At 33.5% G+C, this 19,782-nt stretch overlaps 3 protein-coding genes across 3 annotated transcripts; 1 reads left to right on the forward strand and 2 right to left on the reverse strand.

Annotated features, from left to right (window-relative positions):
- The first annotated feature begins 2,103 nt into the window (after positions 1 to 2,103).
- Positions 2,104 to 2,780, forward strand: LOC131607272 (uncharacterized). The gene has a single exon (XM_058879287.1). It carries the CDS (start codon positions 2,104 to 2,106, stop codon positions 2,608 to 2,610), a length of 507 nt encoding a protein of 168 aa, XP_058735270.1. The 3' UTR covers positions 2,611 to 2,780.
- Positions 2,781 to 7,703: 4,923 nt separating this feature from the next.
- On the reverse strand, positions 7,704 to 8,141 carry LOC131605372 (uncharacterized). The gene has a single exon (XM_058877735.1). The coding sequence runs from the start codon at positions 8,139 to 8,141 to the stop codon at positions 7,704 to 7,706; it is 438 nt and encodes a 145-aa protein (XP_058733718.1).
- An 8,640-nt stretch (positions 8,142 to 16,781) lies between these two features.
- On the reverse strand, positions 16,782 to 18,932 carry LOC131607273 (zingipain-1-like). The gene is made up of 2 exons (XM_058879288.1): positions 18,440 to 18,932; positions 16,782 to 17,562 (listed from the first exon to the last, which is right to left on the reverse strand). Exons 1-2 carry the CDS (start codon positions 18,864 to 18,866, stop codon positions 16,973 to 16,975), a joined length of 1,017 nt encoding a protein of 338 aa, XP_058735271.1. The 5' UTR covers positions 18,867 to 18,932; the 3' UTR covers positions 16,782 to 16,972.
- Positions 18,933 to 19,782: the final 850 nt, after the last annotated feature.

Here is a 19,782-nt window from a genome sequence, read left to right on the forward strand (position 1 = left end):
AAAATTGAATTAGATAGACACGAGAGACAAAATTAAAAGAAATTTTATCTCGGTTAAACTTAAAAATCCGAGGTAGATTAGCTCAGTAAAATATATAAAAATGCGCCTTTTTGGTCATTAACAGAATAAAAAATTAAGGAGTATTTATCCTGGTTTTCATAAAAACCGAGGTAAAATATTCGACTTAAAATATAGAAAACATAATGGCTCCTTTTTGGTTCCATATATAACATTAAATATCATGAGTTGGGAATCGAACCTCAAACCCTTACCATATATTTATGTTGAATTTATAAGTCTCCAACAAAAATATATGATTTGTTATACTTCAAATCCAAATTTAAATATCAATTTAAATTTGATTTGATCTTCAACAACTCTCAAAGAGATCATACAAACATTGCTAAACAATTTGTAACAAATCTAATTGAATCTCAATCAAATTTTTGCACCGAACAACATTCATTATGGTTTTGCTGAGCCATATATTACATGCATTGCACACATGCATATACTGGAACATCGTGTTCCACATGTTACACCAGAACATCCAAGTTAAATATCTTCTTGAAACCATATCTTCTTTGTAGAGTAAATCTTAAACAGAACAAGTCTGAAGCAAAACCACAATAACGTATCTTTATTATTAGAGACTAGATGTAGCAAACTGCAATAATATATGTCTGTTGTTAGAGACCACATGTTACATCACACATGTTGAAACACCATTTTTCACATGTACGCCTTCTACTTCTACGTCTTCTACACCAGAAATAACTTGAACATATTTCATGTTATTTTGCATGATACATTCAAACCAAAAGAAACAACAATTATCAACCATTAGATTAGTTTTAAGTATTAAACATTTAGACTAGAAGTTAAAAGTCCATTTATTTATATATGCATATTAAAAATGACTAGTGGTCTCGTTTTCAATTTTTTTTACTACTCTATTTAATTTATAAAACGATGGAATACATAATATATTGTCTTTTAAATAGATACTAAATAAATAATTAAATTAAGAATAAAGAACAAAATAATAGAGAATAGTATACTAGGAAATAAATTGCGTAAACAAAAATACAAAACCAAAGAATAATAGATTAGACAAATAAAATACACGAAATAATTTATTTTTGATATTTATCTTTAAAAACATATATTTTTTCTTTGATTTTATATTTTTCATTTTAAACTATTTTGGACTAATTATAGTTCTCAATAATTTTTTATTTTTGTTCTCTTGTTTATTATTATTTATTTGATATTTATTAAAAATATGACATATTATTTAATAATCTTCTATGGAATAATTGACTTAAGTAAAATATTTATTTTAGATATAAAATATTTGTTTTGGAAATATAATATTTGATTTCTAATGTAAATGTAATACATATAATCAAGTCAGTGATTGATTATAGGAGGAGAAGAAAAATAGAAATAAATAAATAGAAATAAATAAATTTGAGTGCAAAATTATTTTTTCTATTTAATTTGTCTAATCTATTATTGATTTGTTTTGTATATTTCTTACACAAATTTTTACTCTGATATTCTTTTGCTTTACAAATAAAAAATAATTTGAAAATTAAAAACGAAAACTAGAGATTTTTAATATGCATATATAAATATACTGTTAAGGAATAATTGATTTAAGTAAAAGATTTATTTTAGAAAAAAAATATTTGATTTTGAATATAAAATATTTAATTTCTAATCTAATACTTATAGCAAATATTTGATTTTGTCATTAACCTATATATATAAGTACGACCCCTCCTAACTGTATCTTTCATTCTTTCGCTTATTGATAAAATTCTAAGCGCTCTCTTCTACGATTCAAGGTGAGTCAGAGTACTCTCTTGCTTATTGAATATGTTTAGGTTTTCGATTCCTATTAATGCATGCCAGATTCAGTATTGTGATTTCTTTCAACATTTTTGGTAATTAGTTTATATTTTCTGTTGTAATAATTTGTCCGATAATAGGTTGGTTAGAGTTTGTGTTGTGATTTGTTCTAATTTCTGTTGATTAGGGTTTGTGTTGTGATTTGTAGTGCTGTTTATGATGTTTACTATGTTTTGACTTGTGCAGATGCAAATCTCTGTGCTAACATTATTGACTAGAAAAACCTTCACTCTTGAGGTGGAGAGTTCTGATACCATAGACAAGGTGAAAGCTAAGATCCACGACAAGGAAGGGTTTCCACCCGATCAGCAAAGGCTTATCTATTCACTTAAACCGCTTGAAGATGGTCGGACTCTAGCTGATTATCGCGTCGAGAAGCAATCCACTCTCGAATTGGTTTTAAGACCAATTGATGATGCTATGGAAGTTCTTGTTATCTTTCCTAATGAAAAGACGATAACATTGGAGGTAGAAAGTTTTGATACAATTGAAAGTGTGAAGGCGAAAATTGAGGAGAAAGAGGGAATTCCCGCAGACCAACAGAGGGTAATTTTCAATGGGAGGGGATTGATGGATGGTAACATTCTGGCTGATTATAATATCCAGAACGATAACCCTTACTGGGAAAACATGTCTCCGTGGGCGAAAGCTCTCAGAGTATGGATAAGCAATGAGGGTACTCCATCATATTAACATAGGCTTATTTTTGCAGTGGAGGATTCTAAGTGTGTTTCTCTTTGCATTTGTGTGTCGCGTTAGTCTCGGTTGCTGTGTTTTAAATTGGTATATGTTGGAAACAATTCCTATATGTCACGTCTCGTTAGTTTCATATCATATATGAAGTTGCTTTTGTCATTTTAAATTATTTCATTAGAGGCAAATTATAAATAAATTACTGATATTTACGTATTTAAATTTTGTTATTATTATTTTAATTCTATATTCTTATTACCTTTGAGATAACAAAGCCACTTAACTTCACTTATATGTCAAAATTTGTCGCTTAACTTCACTTAGATATATCAAAATTTGTATATATTTTCAGGGTGGTGTTTGTTACACCATATAATATAGTGATCATATAATTCAGATATTCAGATATCAAAATCTGGACAAGTTTTTACTCTTGTTAGGTTGTTTGTTTCATAATAATGGGAATGATTTTAAATTTCAAAATTCGAACAAATTATCTCTAAATTTCAAAATTCGAACAAATTATTATTTTTTTTTTTGTGTAAGCAAGAGTTTTATTAATTGGGAGAACTAAGGGTTCTCCAACCTTAAAAATTACGACATAAAAGATAAAGGGTCTTTAACAAAATCGTAAAATCTAATATTTGGATGGGCAATATCGCCAAAAAAAGGACCATCTCCAAACCAAAATCTTAATGTTCCAAACTATATTGTTTATGTTCCAAATCTCATTCCTAAAGCAAAACTCATTCCTTGTCAACCAAATGATCCAAGAAGTGGCTAACCACAACACCCCCAATTTGTCATCTTTAATTCTTTTTACACGGCTCCAAGTGTACAAATCCATAAAAGACGAGATACACAAGTCCTCAAACCTTCCCGGAAAATCCACCCACAAAACAATTTCTTTCCAAACTAAGATAATCACACTACACCCAAAAAACATATGGTCCCTATCTTCCTTATGCAATTCACAATAAATACAATTAGAGTGAGAGGAAGAAGAAGAAGATAAGGAAATACCTCTTCTCAATAAAAGATCTTTTGTTGGCAATCTATTCACAAGAAGTCTCCACCCGAAAGCGTTTATCTTAAAAGGAACCGCCATTTTCCAAATCCATTCCAAAGCTTCATCATGCCTATTTAAAGGACCATAAGGAATACGCGACAAAGCATACGAAGCGTAAAAAGAAGCTACCGAATAGCCTTTGTCCAAAACCGGCTTCCAATCTACCGTGTCCTTTTCTCCGTTCAAATCGCCAAAAGCTTCTAAAAAAGTCCTTAAAGCCATGAAAGAAGGTAGTAAATTTGCCGCGATCATCTCGGTCTCCGAAATCCCTAAATTACTCCAACTCCAAACACCTTGACACTAACCTCCCATAGCCGCCACCAAGACTTTTTTCAAAGACGATAACAAATAAAGATCCATAAAGTTTTCCTTCAAGATAAGATCTTGTAACCATCTTACTTCCCAAAAAGGTGTGTTGAAATCATTTCCGACTCTAAAAAGACAATTAGAAACAATTGGATCCTTTGAAGAAAAGGTAGAAATACTAACCTTTTGAATATCGCGCCACCAAAAAGAGGAAGTAGCCGAATTAGTATCATTTCCACTGCAAGTGACTTGCAAACAATGATCTCCATAGCGGGCATTTAAAACATCCATCCATAAAGAATTCTCCCCTCTAACAATCCTCCATCTCCATTTATTAAGGAGAGCTAAATTGAAGTCGAAAATGTTTTTTATCGCTAAACCCCCTTTCAAGTAAGGTAAAATCACCACTTTCCAACTAACCCAATGAATGCTTCTTTTCTCCTCCACACCCCCCAAAGGAAATTACTTTGAATCTTAGTAATTTCCTTTACCACTTTAACCGGCATCTTGTAAAAGGACATAGTAAATATATTAATAGAACTCAAAATAGATTTCAAGAGAGTAATTCTACCTCCAAAATTGAGGCAACGATTCTTCCATCCCGCCAAGCGCTTCCTCATTTTCTCCAAAAGAGGAGACGAAGTTGCCACCTTTCTAGGATTGCTCCCAACCGGTATCCCAAGAAAAGTAAAGTTACTATCTTCAATTTTGCAAGAAAGATAAAAGGCGGCCGCTTCTAAGAAAAGGGGCGAAACATTAATTCCAATCAACTTTCTTTTGTGAAAATTAATACCGAGACCCGAAATTATTTCAAACGCTCTCAACACAATCTTTATCGCTTTCACATGCTTCCAAGTCCCTTCTCCAATCAACAAAGTGTCATCCGCAAATTGTAAGATATCCACACAACATCTCCTTCTAATAACCAAATTCTCAAATTCTCCTATTTCAATTGATTTCCTCACTAACCTTGATAAAGTCTCTGTTACCAACACAAAAAGAAAAGGTGATAGCGGATCACCTTGTCTTAAACCCCTCCTTACAATAAATTCTTTTGTAGGGCTACCGTTAACCATGACCGACATGTTACTATTGAAAATCAATAATTCCATCCATCTCCTCCATCTTTCTCCGAAACCCAAATTAATAAGCAAATAACGAAGAAAATCCCAAGATACATTATCGTAGGCCTTCTCAAAATCAACTTTAAAAAGGAGACAAGAATTACCTTCCTTTCTAGCATAGTCAACCACTTCATTTGCCACAAGAACCCCATCAAGCAATTGTCTACCCGGAACAAAAGCATTTTGACAAAGAGATATTATAGAATTCAACACTTTTTTCAATCTTCCGGCCAAAACTTTAGCCATCACTTTGTACATACATCCGACCAATAAAATGGGTCTATAGTCATCCAACGAAAACAGATTAGAAGATTTCGGAATCAAAGCCAAGAAAGAAGATGTTACTGCCTTGGACAACATACTTCCCTCATAAAAATGATCAAAAAACCGCAAGAAGTCAACTCTTAAAAAAGACCAACATCTCTTAATAAAGAGAAAAGAAAATCCGTTGGGTCCCGGACTTTTCGAGATTCCACATCCGCCAATAGCCTCCTGGATTTCTTCCTCATTAAAAGGTATATCTAACGAACCTCTTTCCTCATCACTAATCTTGTCAAAATGAATTCCATCAAGACTAGGAGTAACTCCTTCCGCTCTTCCGAATTTATTTGAAAAGTGACGAACAACTTCCTCTTTGACATCATTCACCATTTTTATTATTCCCTCCGGAGAGTTAATAAGACCAATGTGATTATATCTTCTTATTTCTTTCATCACCTTATGGAAAAAACCGCTATTGGAGTCTCCTGCATTTAACCATTTAACTCTAGATTTTTGGACTAACATATTCTCTTTAATCCTCAATTTAGACCAAAACCGACTAGTAGCTTCCTTCCTATTCTTTAAGATGTCAAGATGAAGATCCTCCGCTTCCAATTCCAATCTATCATCCCCTAAATTAATATCTCTTACCCCTTCTTCTACTTCCAAATATATATTTCCAAACACTTCTTTATTCCACCATCTAAGCCTTTCTTTTAGAAGGCGAAGCTTTTCTTTTAACACAAAATCCCCTCTTTCTTCCACCCTAAAAGCCTTCCATTCCTTCTCCACAAAAGGAAATAATGAAGCACAAGAAAACCATTCATTATTAAAGATGAACGGTTTCGGACCCCAATTATTCTTATCAACTTCTAGCCAAATAGGACAATGATCCGAAACATCTCTCTCGCCCACCAATTGACCCACCACACCCCAATCATTCACCACTTTGTCAGAAACAAGAAATCTATCTATTCAACTCATTGACTTACCATCTCCGCTATACCAAGTGAACTTTTTTCCTTTGCAAGGAATATCCATCAACAAACTATCATCAATAAAAGCCGCAAATTATCTCTGACTAACTTAGAAGAAATTTTTTATTATTAATAAATCATATAATATAACTCATTTATAAATTATTTCCACAATAAACTATACCATATTATGGGAGGCAAATCTAAGTATTATAGATTGATATGGCTAAACATGAAATAAATTATAAATTATACTCCCTCCGTTCCTTTTTAAGTGTCGTTTTAGCAAAAAGCTCTTCAACCAAGATAGTGAATTATTAGAGTTACTTTTCCTAATATACCCTTATTTATTTTTCTCTTTCTAAATAAATTCAATCATAAACTCTCTTTTTCCAATAACTAATTGAAAAATTTGAGGTGGAATTAATGAGAAAATAAGGGTATAAATGACAAATTATAACATTAAATTATAAAACGACACTTAAATAGGAACAAAAAAATTCTTCTAAAACGACACTTAAAAAGGAACGGAGGGAGTATTATATTGAAAATAAGAAATAATAATTTTTTAATAAAATAAATTTTAGAATAAAAATCGTTTATAATTTATTTCTTGAAAATGAGTTAATATAACATTCCTGTTAATTGATCCAAGAATATCTTTTTTATTTATTTATAAATCTTATTACAAGAAAACCATTTATCTACTTATAACTTATTTTGTTACATAACTACATGTTCCACGCTTGCCATCGTTACTGGTAAGGCTTAAGTCAACTTCAGAAGGTTATAAACCATATCAAATGTGTTGCACTTATTTGTTTCCACAAGTTTTGCACAAAGATCTGGAAGTAATTTTGACTTTGCAAATTTTGGGTAACATCGAACATTTCTAACATAATTCTGAAGTTGATGTTGCACCACCACTTTCGATACATCTACAAAATCATTTGGATAAAGTTCAACCATCCTCAATAATTTTTTCACATCAAATGTTGCAAATGATAATGAGGGGCTCAAACATGAAGCACATCGTAAAAGTTTAGTATTCTCTTCACCAAACCTAGCATTGAGCTCATGCAACTGTAAATCTAAAACACTAAACAAACAAATTATGCAAATCAGAAACACTCGAAGTTTTCGCAATTTACGTAGGTTTCTTCCCTTGTACATACGGTGCATCCCTATCAGGCACATTATCATGCTTATTGCAAATTTCCATAAACTTAGATATAAGTTCTTCCCATTCATCATTCCTCATTTGTTATATTTCTTATTTGGTAGCATTGACAAATAAGCATTCAAATGATCTTGATCACGCTTTTATAGCACTACACTCAAATCATTTGTAAATCCTTAAATCTCAACCTTCATATATACCATGAAGATAAAATCAAAGGATAGAAGCACATCTAATAAAAGCATAATTTCACCATATTTTTTAAATGATGTATCCTTCCGAACTTCTTCAAGTACCACATTAATGACACCATACAAAGTCATCAAACTAGTGAGAGTTCTAAAGTGGGAATCCCAACGAGTGTCATTCGCTAGAAACATATGATTCTTCATATAATCCACTACTAGTCTGTATCTGTTTACACAAACACAGTATTTGACATTCATTTTTTTCATTTGATTAACAAATGCAACCGTAATACATTGGTTTGAGTTCACAAGACCATAACCCATATGCACACAATCAATATGACTATTGGAAGAAGTAACACGATTATCTAATCTTTGAGCATTCTTCCAGTCACCAAAACCTTCTGCCACCAAGTGTCCCCCCATATTTAGATACATTTTTAAGCAAAAAATATGGAAAGCAAAATGTTAGGTCCTTAGATCGACTATAATCAATCCAGTCATACAAATCAAACAATTTTTTGCAAAATCGACATCTTTGTTTACCTTGATTAGACCAAGGGCAAACAAAATTGTGAGGAGGTTGATGACGACCTATTTTTAAATAATCTTTTCTTACCTTATTTAGGATGTTAGGATGATAGCTTGAAATCGGAGGTCTAATTTCTGGATTCGTTTCCAACAATTCATAACCAACAACTTTAATACTCTCACTTGGACGTTTAGTTTCTAATGCTTATAGATTACCAAAAGAAGTAGCTTTGTCTCTAGAGAGCAAAGAAAAGAAATTATCAATTCTATAAAGAGAACAATGAAACAATTTAAAATAATTATTAATACTATAAAGACAATAGTAAAATTAATTTATTATGAATAAACCCATTAATGAGAAATTGATAAAGTTGACTTTTTTAATAAATTAGGCTTTTAGGTTTCAGCTGAAAAAGGAGATGTAATATTATACTTTGAAAAGGATTCTATTGGGCGATGGTTATAGGACGCCCAATGAGAGGCGACCATAACATACCGCCCAAAGGTAGATATCTCCTTGTCCCAAGATCTTCATAACATCTAGTTGTGAGAAACACATGAAAATCAGTTTTTAAGGTAGAGAAAAGTCAGAGCCATTAACTTACCCACACCCTCCTTGGAAATGGGGATTCATTGGTCCACCATTGACTAAGTGGGCGTGACCCTTTCCAATAAAACCATAGGCCCAAGAGGCCTGTATAAATATTACTCCCTAAGGGAGGAGGGGAAATATCATAAAACCATGAGATCATAGCTCATACCAATCACAACCCTCGTATGCTTATATCTAAGCCTTTCATACATCCACAGAGTCTCTCACCTCACGTGAGCAAGACTCATAAAACCGTTATTAAACATTTTTGTGCATGGCCTTTCTTTGTCGTGAGCGGGCCATAACTACCATACAATCTAATATACCTAATAAGGCTTCTAAGTCCTCATGCCCTTGCAGGAGGAACACACACTTGTACTTTTTAATCATTACAATGGCGTCCACAGTGGGGTGTAACACCCTTCTAAATCCCATGAAATTAACGATTAATTTAATCATGTAAACAAAACCATAAGGGTGTCACACTTCATAAGACATCACAATTATCTTGCTCATAAAACGGGTTACCATAGTGAACAATTAAACTACACATTTTATATCAGGGATGCTACACAGAATCTTATATGGCTGATTTGTACTTGGGATGTCACACGACATCCAACACATCCGATTTGGGTCAAGTACTTATAAAAAACAACGCAGAAGATTCATCATAAAAATACAATTAATACTTCCACGACTAAGGATGAGTCTTAAACTCTAACCTTAATAAGATCATCAAAAGATAAGTGTCATCAACAATCAATTCAACATCTTAGAGTATCACCATAAAATTAATAACAAATACGGAAAAATACTCAACAAAATATATAAAAAAGACAAGCGTCAACCCCAATCCTGTGTTACATGAATCTGAGTAGAATCCATACTACTTAAAATGATAAACTAAAAAAATCCCCAATAGGTAGCTTCCACTTACTTCCTTGGAGTCTACTCATGAGTATTTACACGTTACCCACGTGGAGGTAACATTCAAACAGAAGGGGTGAGTAATAATAATCAATCATAAACAACATAAATGGAAACTAAACTTCAACAATTATAGTCTACAAATCAACAACATCAATACAACATATACTCACACATTCATTCATCATGAACAATTCACACATAATCACATAATAATCACCATATCATATATCATTAATCCAACATAGGCAATGTCACATAGAATGCTAATGCACCGACACTGACTCAAATACATGTGGTACCAATTATGAAAACCTAGTTCATTTCCCTCCACGATCCCCGTCATAGGACCGATTCCCTCTTGGAACCGAAGCACATCACAAATCTCTACCATCACCATATTAACGCCTCACTAAAATACCCGGACAAGGAATTCTAGATACTCGCACTCGATCCATCACTATATAAACGAGGCCACATTATAAACAGAACCAAAGTTCTCACATCATGAATGCATTGACTCTCATCATTCAAAAACAACATACATAGGTTCTACCTCGGCTAGTCAAGTGTGTCCTCAACATTATATTCATCATTAACATAACATGTTTATATTTGGACATGCAAACATCATTAATACATCATCACAATATAAATGTAACAAGTCATTATAGCACAACATTTTCACAACAATACAATAACTCATTAATAAAACAGAGAAAAAAATTAATTTCCTAAACATATTAGGAATAGAAATAATACTCAAACAATTATCCTATCTATATCATATTATAGTTCAATGTGTTAGCTCTCTAACGCTTTGAATGACGCTCAATTTGGATTTATAGGTCAAAGGTTACGTCGTTCTGCCATCATTCGCTACATGCTCGCCACTTCTTGTTACAATGAACTTTCACTACTACTCGCTACAGCTCCCTAAGAAAATTCATTACAAAAGCAAACTAGTGAACTTTTGCTACTGCTCGCTTAACGAACTCCCCCAGTTAATAAACCAGAAAAGAGATTTTTCACAGTTGGAGGTCTTCCGGACATCCGAATTCGATTTCGTAAAATTCCCCAGTCTCAGAATTCAAAATACTACAACTATATAACATATATAAAAGCCGACAAAACCTATTTATAGGTCCTAACATCACAGATACATCATGCAATCATCAATTCATATATTCAACACAAGATTCATGATCACATGATCCAACAATTACGATAGACAGAATTATTATCATCAACAACGCCACACAATATAATCATCTAACATAAATATCAATGGATTTTCATCAATTGCATCAATAATCATTATAATCAACAATAATCAAAAAAATCAAAACCCTGCATCTACCCTTCTCCCATATCATTCATAATTGACAACCATTAACCATCATTGCCTTAAAATTCTCTTATAATTGCTTTTCTTCAAACTCTATGGATGGATACCTCTTGTTCTTTTATGCCCTAGCCTCATTCACCTTTTCCTCCCTTTTTCGCGTATGACGTAAACTAACCTCACTTTTTCTTTATTCCCTTTTTATTTAATAACTTCAAACCCTTTCTATGCTTTTCCTCATGTATCCTCACTTATCCTCATCCAATTATCATCATGCCCATAAAATCTCTACACATTCTATTTATTTTATTTCTCTCATTATTTTATTAATAAATCACATAAACTAACATTTATTAATTCTAAATAAATTCTAACAATCTCTAATTAATCTCGACACCTCACCACATGTTCACACACCCCACTCCTAAACTTATCTAATTAAATACCCAAGAATATAATTAAATAAACATAAAAAACTCCAATTAAATCAATTTAGTTAATTTGTAGACAATGGAGTGTTACATGGGGCCCTAGTAAAACTAACATAGGTCAAACTCCTACTGTAACTCCTTCCATATTCTCTCTGTAAATGGCCAACAAAACTTTATCCTACAACACAAACACCATTGATGGAGTTTTTGGTGGAGGTAACTCAAGATCCTCCCGAAAGAGATACATAAGACAAGTGTTTGTAGAAAATGTAATATCCCCTGTATTTCCCAAAAGCCTCCCTCGGAATCAATCCTCATGATGATGATCCAGTTGTCATCCCCGTGAAACATGGCAACTGAGATATCAAGTGAGTCTTGATTGATCATGGTAACTCTAATGACGTCCTATTCTAGGACACCTTCCAAATGTTATGGCTTAACCCTAACGACATAAAAATATTCAACGGTTCATTAACATGATTATCAGGTAAGCAAATACAAATAATGAGTCATGTAACCCTAGTAACCATATGTGTGACACCGCATATAATATATATCTAGAAAATACATTACACGTTATATTAATTGGCACTGATACAACATAAGTGCCTATTAACATTATTATATACATGTCCATAGTTATAATCTACATCTATATGGCATATGAGATACAATAGTTCCCGAAGAAAAATCTAAGATCTATGCATAATATCTATAATTATACAAAATCCACATCGGAAGATTATGAACTCAAAGTTTTTGAAACACCATCTGCTAACTTCCTTTTTCCTTTAACCTTCAAAGAACTACTTGAAAAAATAATGATAATGGGTTGAGAAAATAATCTCAGTGAGTTCCCCTATCCTATGTTCACTCGACTTTATAGTGTTTCTAATACATGATTAGGTTTAACATCATCATGATTTTGGTCATCAATCACTAAGTGATTACATTCACAAATTCTCATAATGTTTCATCAATCAATAGGCGGTCGCATCCACCGATTCTCATATTGTTCCACATGTTCCATACAAAGCACATTAATTCATTATTCAAGCAAATACTTGACCATGATACACACGTCATTGGGTCTAAGGCACACTATCTAACTCATTTTCATAACCTCAGTTATCCCTCTAAGTCATTCAATTAGTACAAACCTAGGTTTAGCCTGACTTTTCATCATAGTTTTTACTCAATTATCATTCAATCAACCCAACAATAGTTCATAATATATATATATATATATATATATATATATATATATATAAGATGGATCATACACATACATAACCAATGACGAAACAATAAAATTGGTACAATCATGATATCTTCTCATCGATTGATGAGATATTGTACTGACTTTCCAATATATCCGACCTCACATTAATTAGAAGTATGATTCTCGTCTTATGGTGGAAACATGGAACCAAATCATTTCATAATCATAAGCATACATGAAACATACATGGTAACCTAGCATGTCCTAATAAACCTAAGGCAAAGTCATTGTACGACTCACCTCATTCTAACTTATTCAACTTCCATACCACATAGTGAGTGTCCGCCCGATCATTATACGATGTGGGGTTAACCAGACTAAAAGGGAAAGTTATAGTGGAATAACTCATAGAGACATCTCTCTATAATATAGTTCTCTACGTTAGCTTCCTAATTTTTATGACCGCGTCCAAAAAGGAGTTACGAAACTAAATTTCCAATTGTTTTAATCTAATCGGGATTCTAGTTTAGAACATACTCGATCTCATGTAATTAGATCGATTAATGTTAACCTAATGCATAAAAATATAATCATGGTACAAGTTATGGGACTCCTAAGATTCATTATAACCACTAAACAAAGGGAGATTATTTTGCATAAAACAGAGGTGACAATCGATTGACACACGGGTGAAATCGATTGCAACCACTACATCAAATCTTGGCGTTAAAGAACGCAATATTTTTGCGACAAACTACTCCTCTGTGATTGACTCTCCACACACCATTACTTGGTTCACCAACCGAGTAATTCTCGTCGTAATATCGTTGATGGCCTCCTTCTCCTACATTTGAATCATCTCAAGTTGTCTTTAGTGAGTTTGTAACCTCACAACCTTCGCCTTGTCAGCTACAGCATACGCCTTCTCCAAGATTTTCCATGCTGGCTTCGATGATTTGCAATCACGAACTTTCTCAAAATCATCTACATCAACACATTAATGGATAAAAAACAACACTTTGAAATCTTTAGTCTTCTCCTCCTTATTCTTAGATCGTCGTGTATCTGTTGCACCATCTACAAGTGTAGTTACCTCGTTCTTGACCACTTCAAGAATATCTTGATAGCCAAACAACATATTCATTTGTTTGCACCACTTGTCATAATTATCCGTATCGAGAATTCAGAGATTTGTAGAGATTCATTCATTGGAAACAAATGTCATTCTTGCACACTAGGTGTTTGATGGATCGAATCAGGCTCTGCCGAATGTTAGAATTTGAAACCACTAGATTTGTGAACGATGGTGAATATTGAGTGTGGAGAGGGAGAGGGAGAGAGAATGAGAGAGAGTGATAATTGAGGGTGAAAAATATTCAATCTATGATTCATGAGATACCTTTATTCAATTACATAAGATGAGACACAATTATTAAACAAATATAACTAAAAACTCCTAGATATGTAACCGGTTACATTATTATGCCAACTACTTTAGCCACTATAACAAAATCTGGATAAAAATACACAAGTGTAACTGGTTGACATATTATGTCATCCAATTGCATTTCGCTACTCTGTTTGACAATTTTAAATACGTCTGACCGATTCAGATTAAATTATAACCAACTCGCATATGAATTAACTTTTTCGGTTAACAATTGCAAATTGCCAGTGGTTTTATTTTTTGTAAGTGGCCTTAATAATTGCTAGTAGTAACATCTACTCACTACAACACGCGTGGGCTTTAAAAGCGCTTTTTTTGGGCTTTAAAAGCGCTTAAAAGCGCTGTGAAAGCCAGCGCTGGCGTAGGTAACAAAAGCGCTTTTGAAAGCGCTCTGGTAGACCCCCCTATAAGAGCGCTTTTCTGGAAAAAGCGCTCTGGTAGACCACCCTATAAGAGCCCTTTCCTGGAAAAAGCGCTCTCGTAGGGTGGCCTATGAGAGCGCTTTTAAAGGAAAAGCGCTTTTGTAGGTGTCTATTATTTTTATAATTTTTTTATTATTTCTAAACCTGCACTTTTGGCAGCAATATTTCAGAACCTGTAATTTACTATTTTTTGGCAGTATTTTTTCATGAACCTATAATTTATCATTTCTAATCGATATATACCATTATAATCGATATCGATTATATACAAAAAAAGTATTATATTATATACCATTAATGTAAATCAAAATACATATATACATATTTCTAAACCAAAACAACTAAACCAATTCACATATTTCTAAACCAAAACAACTAAATGGGAAACAACTTCCGAGTTCTTATGCAACCAATGTACGCTTCCTGTATTATCTGGAGCTATGTTGTATTGATGCTTTAGTGGAGAACCAGTAGTCACCTGAGCTATGTTGTATTGTGTCACAGAATATGAATCAAGTAACTGTACCCCGAAGGATCCTGCCACAGAAGACTTCGGGGTACAATTACTTGATTCATATTCTGTGGAACATAATCGGCAGGGGCACATTGTGTTCTATCCTTTACCAGTCCATCCACTGTTTGAAGCTCAACCTACAATAGAAAAACATGATTATTACTAACTACATATAGAAAATCTTGAATCATGTAAAATTTGATGAAACATATATCCCTTGTAGGTCTCATTCTCGCATGCCCTCTACCATTAACTTGCATCTTTGGACCAACTGAATTCCTGAAACCTCATAGAGTTGTACAGTGCTGGAGAAGATTATAACTCCTACATCAACATCACACAAAATCTTCATTATCAATAACATCTTCTACTTACTTGATACATGTCTTCAATACTCTAAATCACTGATAAAAACCTAACAAACTTTGTCTTCAATACTCTAAATCACACTGATAAAACCTAAATCACTGATAAATTAAAAAAGCCCCAATAATATTAACTATAACCCTAAATAAAATTTTGTATTTTTGAAAGCAAACAATGAAAAAAAGGAAAATTTCCGGCACAAAAAACACAATTGAATTATTTTAATTGAAGAAAAAAATTGATGATTTATAATAGTGACTCACCCAGTGTAATAATCTTTAGGGAGATACATGTCTTTGAGAGGACCAAATTGACCGAAAGGTCTGCGAAGATCTTCAGGCCTGAAAGATGAAAAACAATTTCAATTGTTGATTCTGGAGGAAAAAAATGGAAGATTTGATGAAAAAGGAGAAGAAACCTGCCTACAGTCATGGCGGAGGTTGCTAGGGTTTCGGAGAGAGAAAGAAAATCTAGAGAGAGTGAGAGAGAGAGAAGCGCTTACTGGTTAAACCCTAACCTGAACAGAGAAGAGACGGTTGAAGGCTGGCGATGGAGTGAGGAAGGCGGCGGCGGAGTCGGTTGAAGGCTGGAGAGGGAGTGAGGACGGCGGAGCAACGAAAGGAAGAAGAAGGTTCGCGTGTTTTGGATCTGAAACAAAACGCGTGTGTTTGTAAAATATATAATTTTTTAAATGGGCTACCAGAGCGCTTTTCAAAAGCGCTTTAATAACACCTCCTACCAGAGCGCTTTTATCCCAAAAGCGCTTTCGTAGCACCCACCCTATAAGAGCGCTTTTAAAAGCGCTTTCATAATCCCCCTACCAGAGCGCTTTTTAAAAGCGCTCTCATACCCCCCCTACCAGAGCGCTTTTTGAAAGCGCTCTCATAACCTCCCTACCAGAGCGCTTTCTTTGCATCATTTTCCCTTGTTTATTAATTTTGTTTTTAGCGAGCCCTACGAGAGCGCTTTTGCTAAAAGCGCTTTAGTAGCTGCGCTGCTACAACTTAAATTTGGCGTAGTGACTTGAAATGTTAAGTCGAGTATACTCACTTGTGACTTACAAATTGTGTCAATAAATATGTTTCATATTGGATTATAAAAGACATGTTTGAAAGAGAACAATACAAAAGTTACACCCTATATATTTATGGAGATCTTCTCCTTTTAATTCATTTCATAATAACTTAATAAGTTCATTTGTGATCATCCCTTGATTGTTTGGCTCATGTTTATCCAATATATTTATTTATAAAACAAAATAAAACATACTCACAAACAACATAGCTTATTTCATTAATATGATTGAAAATCATTACAAGCCCATAACTTTATCATGCACCCACTTTAGGAACACACCCTACCTACACACGTGCAAGCACAACCCAAGTACAAACTACAATATCTTTTATTTAGATGCATATATATCTTGCATCATGCAATTAAGCAACCCTAGTAGATTAAACAACTGGATAAGAAGGACTTATAGCAATTCCACATAAACCTTTCTTAGAACCTATGTCACGTTTCATCCTCATGTACCCTTTCTCACCCCATTCAGTGCCCCATGAGTTTTTCACCAACCAATACTTAACACCATCCTCTGAAACACCATAACCAACCACAACAACAGCATGATCTAGACGAGTTCGACATTTTCCTGTAAAAATTCCACCAGAATAAAATTGAAAAGTGGAACCTCCTGAATCAACATAAACTGACACCGGTTGATTCGCAACCGCTTTAAGAAGTTCCTTTTCGCTCTTCGGAGGAACCTTCTCGTATCCATTAATCTCAGCTGCATGTTTTTCTTTCTTGACCTTACATCTCTCATCAGTTTCTTTGTAAGGGTAATATGCTTCACTTGCTATTCCTCCTTTTTCCGCGATGAATTCGAATGCATCTTCCATGTAACCACCACTGCATCCGGCTGTGTTGTTACCTTTAACACAATCTACTAGTTCTTGCTCTGATAGTGACACTAACTGACCTGTTGTTATTTGATGGATACTCTCCATTGCAGCCACAGCTGAAAATGCCCAACAACTACCTATTTTTTCAAGTTCACGTAACAAAAAAATCAGAACAAAAAACAAATATAAAATTTAATTTAGGTTATCATGAAGAAAAGAAGTAATAATATAAATTTAGTCATATCTCACTCGCGATATCTAGTTGTGGAAATATATTAGTTAATGTAATACGTTATGACTTTAAAATATAATTTTTAGAGTTGATCAAGGCCGTCTTAAGTTTTTAAAAGTCCTGTATTGGCAGGGCCGGTCCAAAGGTAAGGCGAGTTAGGAACTCGCCTTGGGCCTCAAAAAAATTATTATTTTTAAAGGTATTTTAGGCCTCAAAAAATTAAAGTTTAGTATATTTGTTGGAAAACGAAAGTTGTGTATAGATGTTTGTTTAGCTTAGTTGCTAACTAAATGATATTTTATTTGAAAAATATTGTGTTCAAATCTTGTATTCAATATTATAACTCAGTATAAGGAGAATTTCGTATTCAATTTTGTATTGAAAAATAATTCAACCTTGATAAAAGAAATTAATATTTAACTACAAAAATTAATATTAGTTTCATTGTAGATACCAAAAAAGTTAGTCGTAAAAAATCTTAGATTTTCTTCTAAAAATCAAATATTTTACTATAGTGGATAAACAAAAAAACATCGTTTTAATAGTCGCCTTAGGCCTCACATTACGTTGGGTCGGCCCTGTGTATTGGTTAGTCTGAGTTCAATCTTGACAAAATTATTATATTATGAAGTCTTATTTAAACACAATTTATTTGTGAAAAAGTTGATGTCTTGTGTCATAATCCATTTTGCACATCTTCAAAATCGGCTATGCATAGGTGCTAACAATTATATGATTATTATTTTTTATGATAAGAGGTATATTTGGTTTATTACACATACCACAAGTTCCTTGATCTTTGATTGGAGTAACAGCACCTCTTTTTCTCCAATCCATGCTATCAGGAACAGAAGTTACATTATGATACCGGAACGACGACGTTTCGTTCTCATAATGTAACTCCTTCTTACCATTAAGTGAAGCCTTAAACTCTTCACTAGTTAGGTCTGCGAAATGGTTGATGCTAAGGTTGAAAGGTTTGTCTCCAGCAGCATTAAAATATTCAATGAACTCTACATTGTTTTTGAATATTTGAAAACGTTTTTCCTTCTCTTCATCATCTTTGTAAGATTTTCCAAATTGTGCCATCCATTTCTCATGTGTAGTTGATGACAAAGGTTGAAGGATTCTAGTAGATATTACATGTGGGAGAATCCATGTTGTGAAAATGAGAAACATGGCTAAGATAAACTTGTTTGGGGAAGTCATTTTCAAAGTGATTTTTTTAGTAGCTTTGTGCAAGCGTGTATTGTGTCACACTCTGAGGAAAATTGAGGTTGCTTGCTACTAAAGGAGTGGCTTCAATGATGTATATATAGTGGTGAACTAGGAATCCTCAATTGTGTGTTGGATAGTGGTCACCACTATCATTTGAACTATGGATTTCTACTAGGAATCGATTCTCATAAGCTGGTCCAGCACTTAATCAAGTGCGCTAAGCATTATTCGAGTCAATTGGTCAATGTTCAACAATTTTTGAGTTTCTAGTCCAATTGCTTTTGATTTTGATTTAGACGGCCAAATTGTCGTGTTTTGAATACTACTTAGCATTTGATAGTAAGATTAATTTGTTATATCATTTAATTCTAACTACTTTTAAATTTTATAGCCCATTTGGGTCCGAGCGGAGAGACCCCGGAAGAATAAGGTCGACGAATATAATCTGGTCTTTAATGCGATAAAGTTCCATTTTTACTAGTTCCTTCTCAAACAACGATCGTAACTATTTTAATGATTTCAAAAAATCTCCAACGTAAAGCATATCCAACGGCCATCCGCAAAACACAACAAATAAATAGTTAGTTCGTTATTCTCTTATCTCTATATATATAGAGTAAGCATCATATCAAGGTAACGATTTTTTGCTAACACAATTTCATTTCACTTTTCTTCTCCATACATTGACTTGGACGTTGGAGTGCTAACGTTGTAGGTACCCCCTACTCCACCGCATCGAAGACCGTAATCCACTGTTGTCTCCGCTCAAATTTCATACTTCTGGTTCTAGAACAGAACAGTGGCGTCGTCTGTGAGAAACGACTTTGATTACTACAAATTTTGTAAGTTTGCATCAATTATTCGACTTTCGCAGTTCGTTACTCATCTCGATCATCGGAGCAAGTAA

Source organism: Vicia villosa, linkage group LG5 (assembly GCF_029867415.1).
Source record: "Vicia villosa cultivar HV-30 ecotype Madison, WI linkage group LG5, Vvil1.0, whole genome shotgun sequence".
In the NCBI taxonomy this organism is placed as follows: Eukaryota; Viridiplantae; Streptophyta; class Magnoliopsida; order Fabales; family Fabaceae; genus Vicia; species Vicia villosa.

What these genes read in the sequence shown, in the direction of transcription:
- LOC131607272 (XM_058879287.1), top strand. Translation starts at nt 2,104, where the DNA reads ATGCAAATCTCTGTGCTAACATTATTGACTAGAAAAACCTTCACTCTT.
- LOC131607273 (XM_058879288.1), bottom strand. Translation starts at nt 18,866, where the DNA reads ATGACTTCCCCAAACAAGTTTATCTTAGCCATGTTTCTCATTTTCACA. An exon ending in CAAAGATCAAGGAACTTGTG is followed by an intron (nt 17,563 to 18,439) that starts GTATGTGTAATA and finishes TTGAAAAAATAG; the next exon opens with GTAGTTGTTGGGCATTTTCA.
- LOC131605372 (XM_058877735.1), bottom strand. Translation starts at nt 8,141, where the DNA reads ATGGGGGGACACTTGGTGGCAGAAGGTTTTGGTGACTGGAAGAATGCT.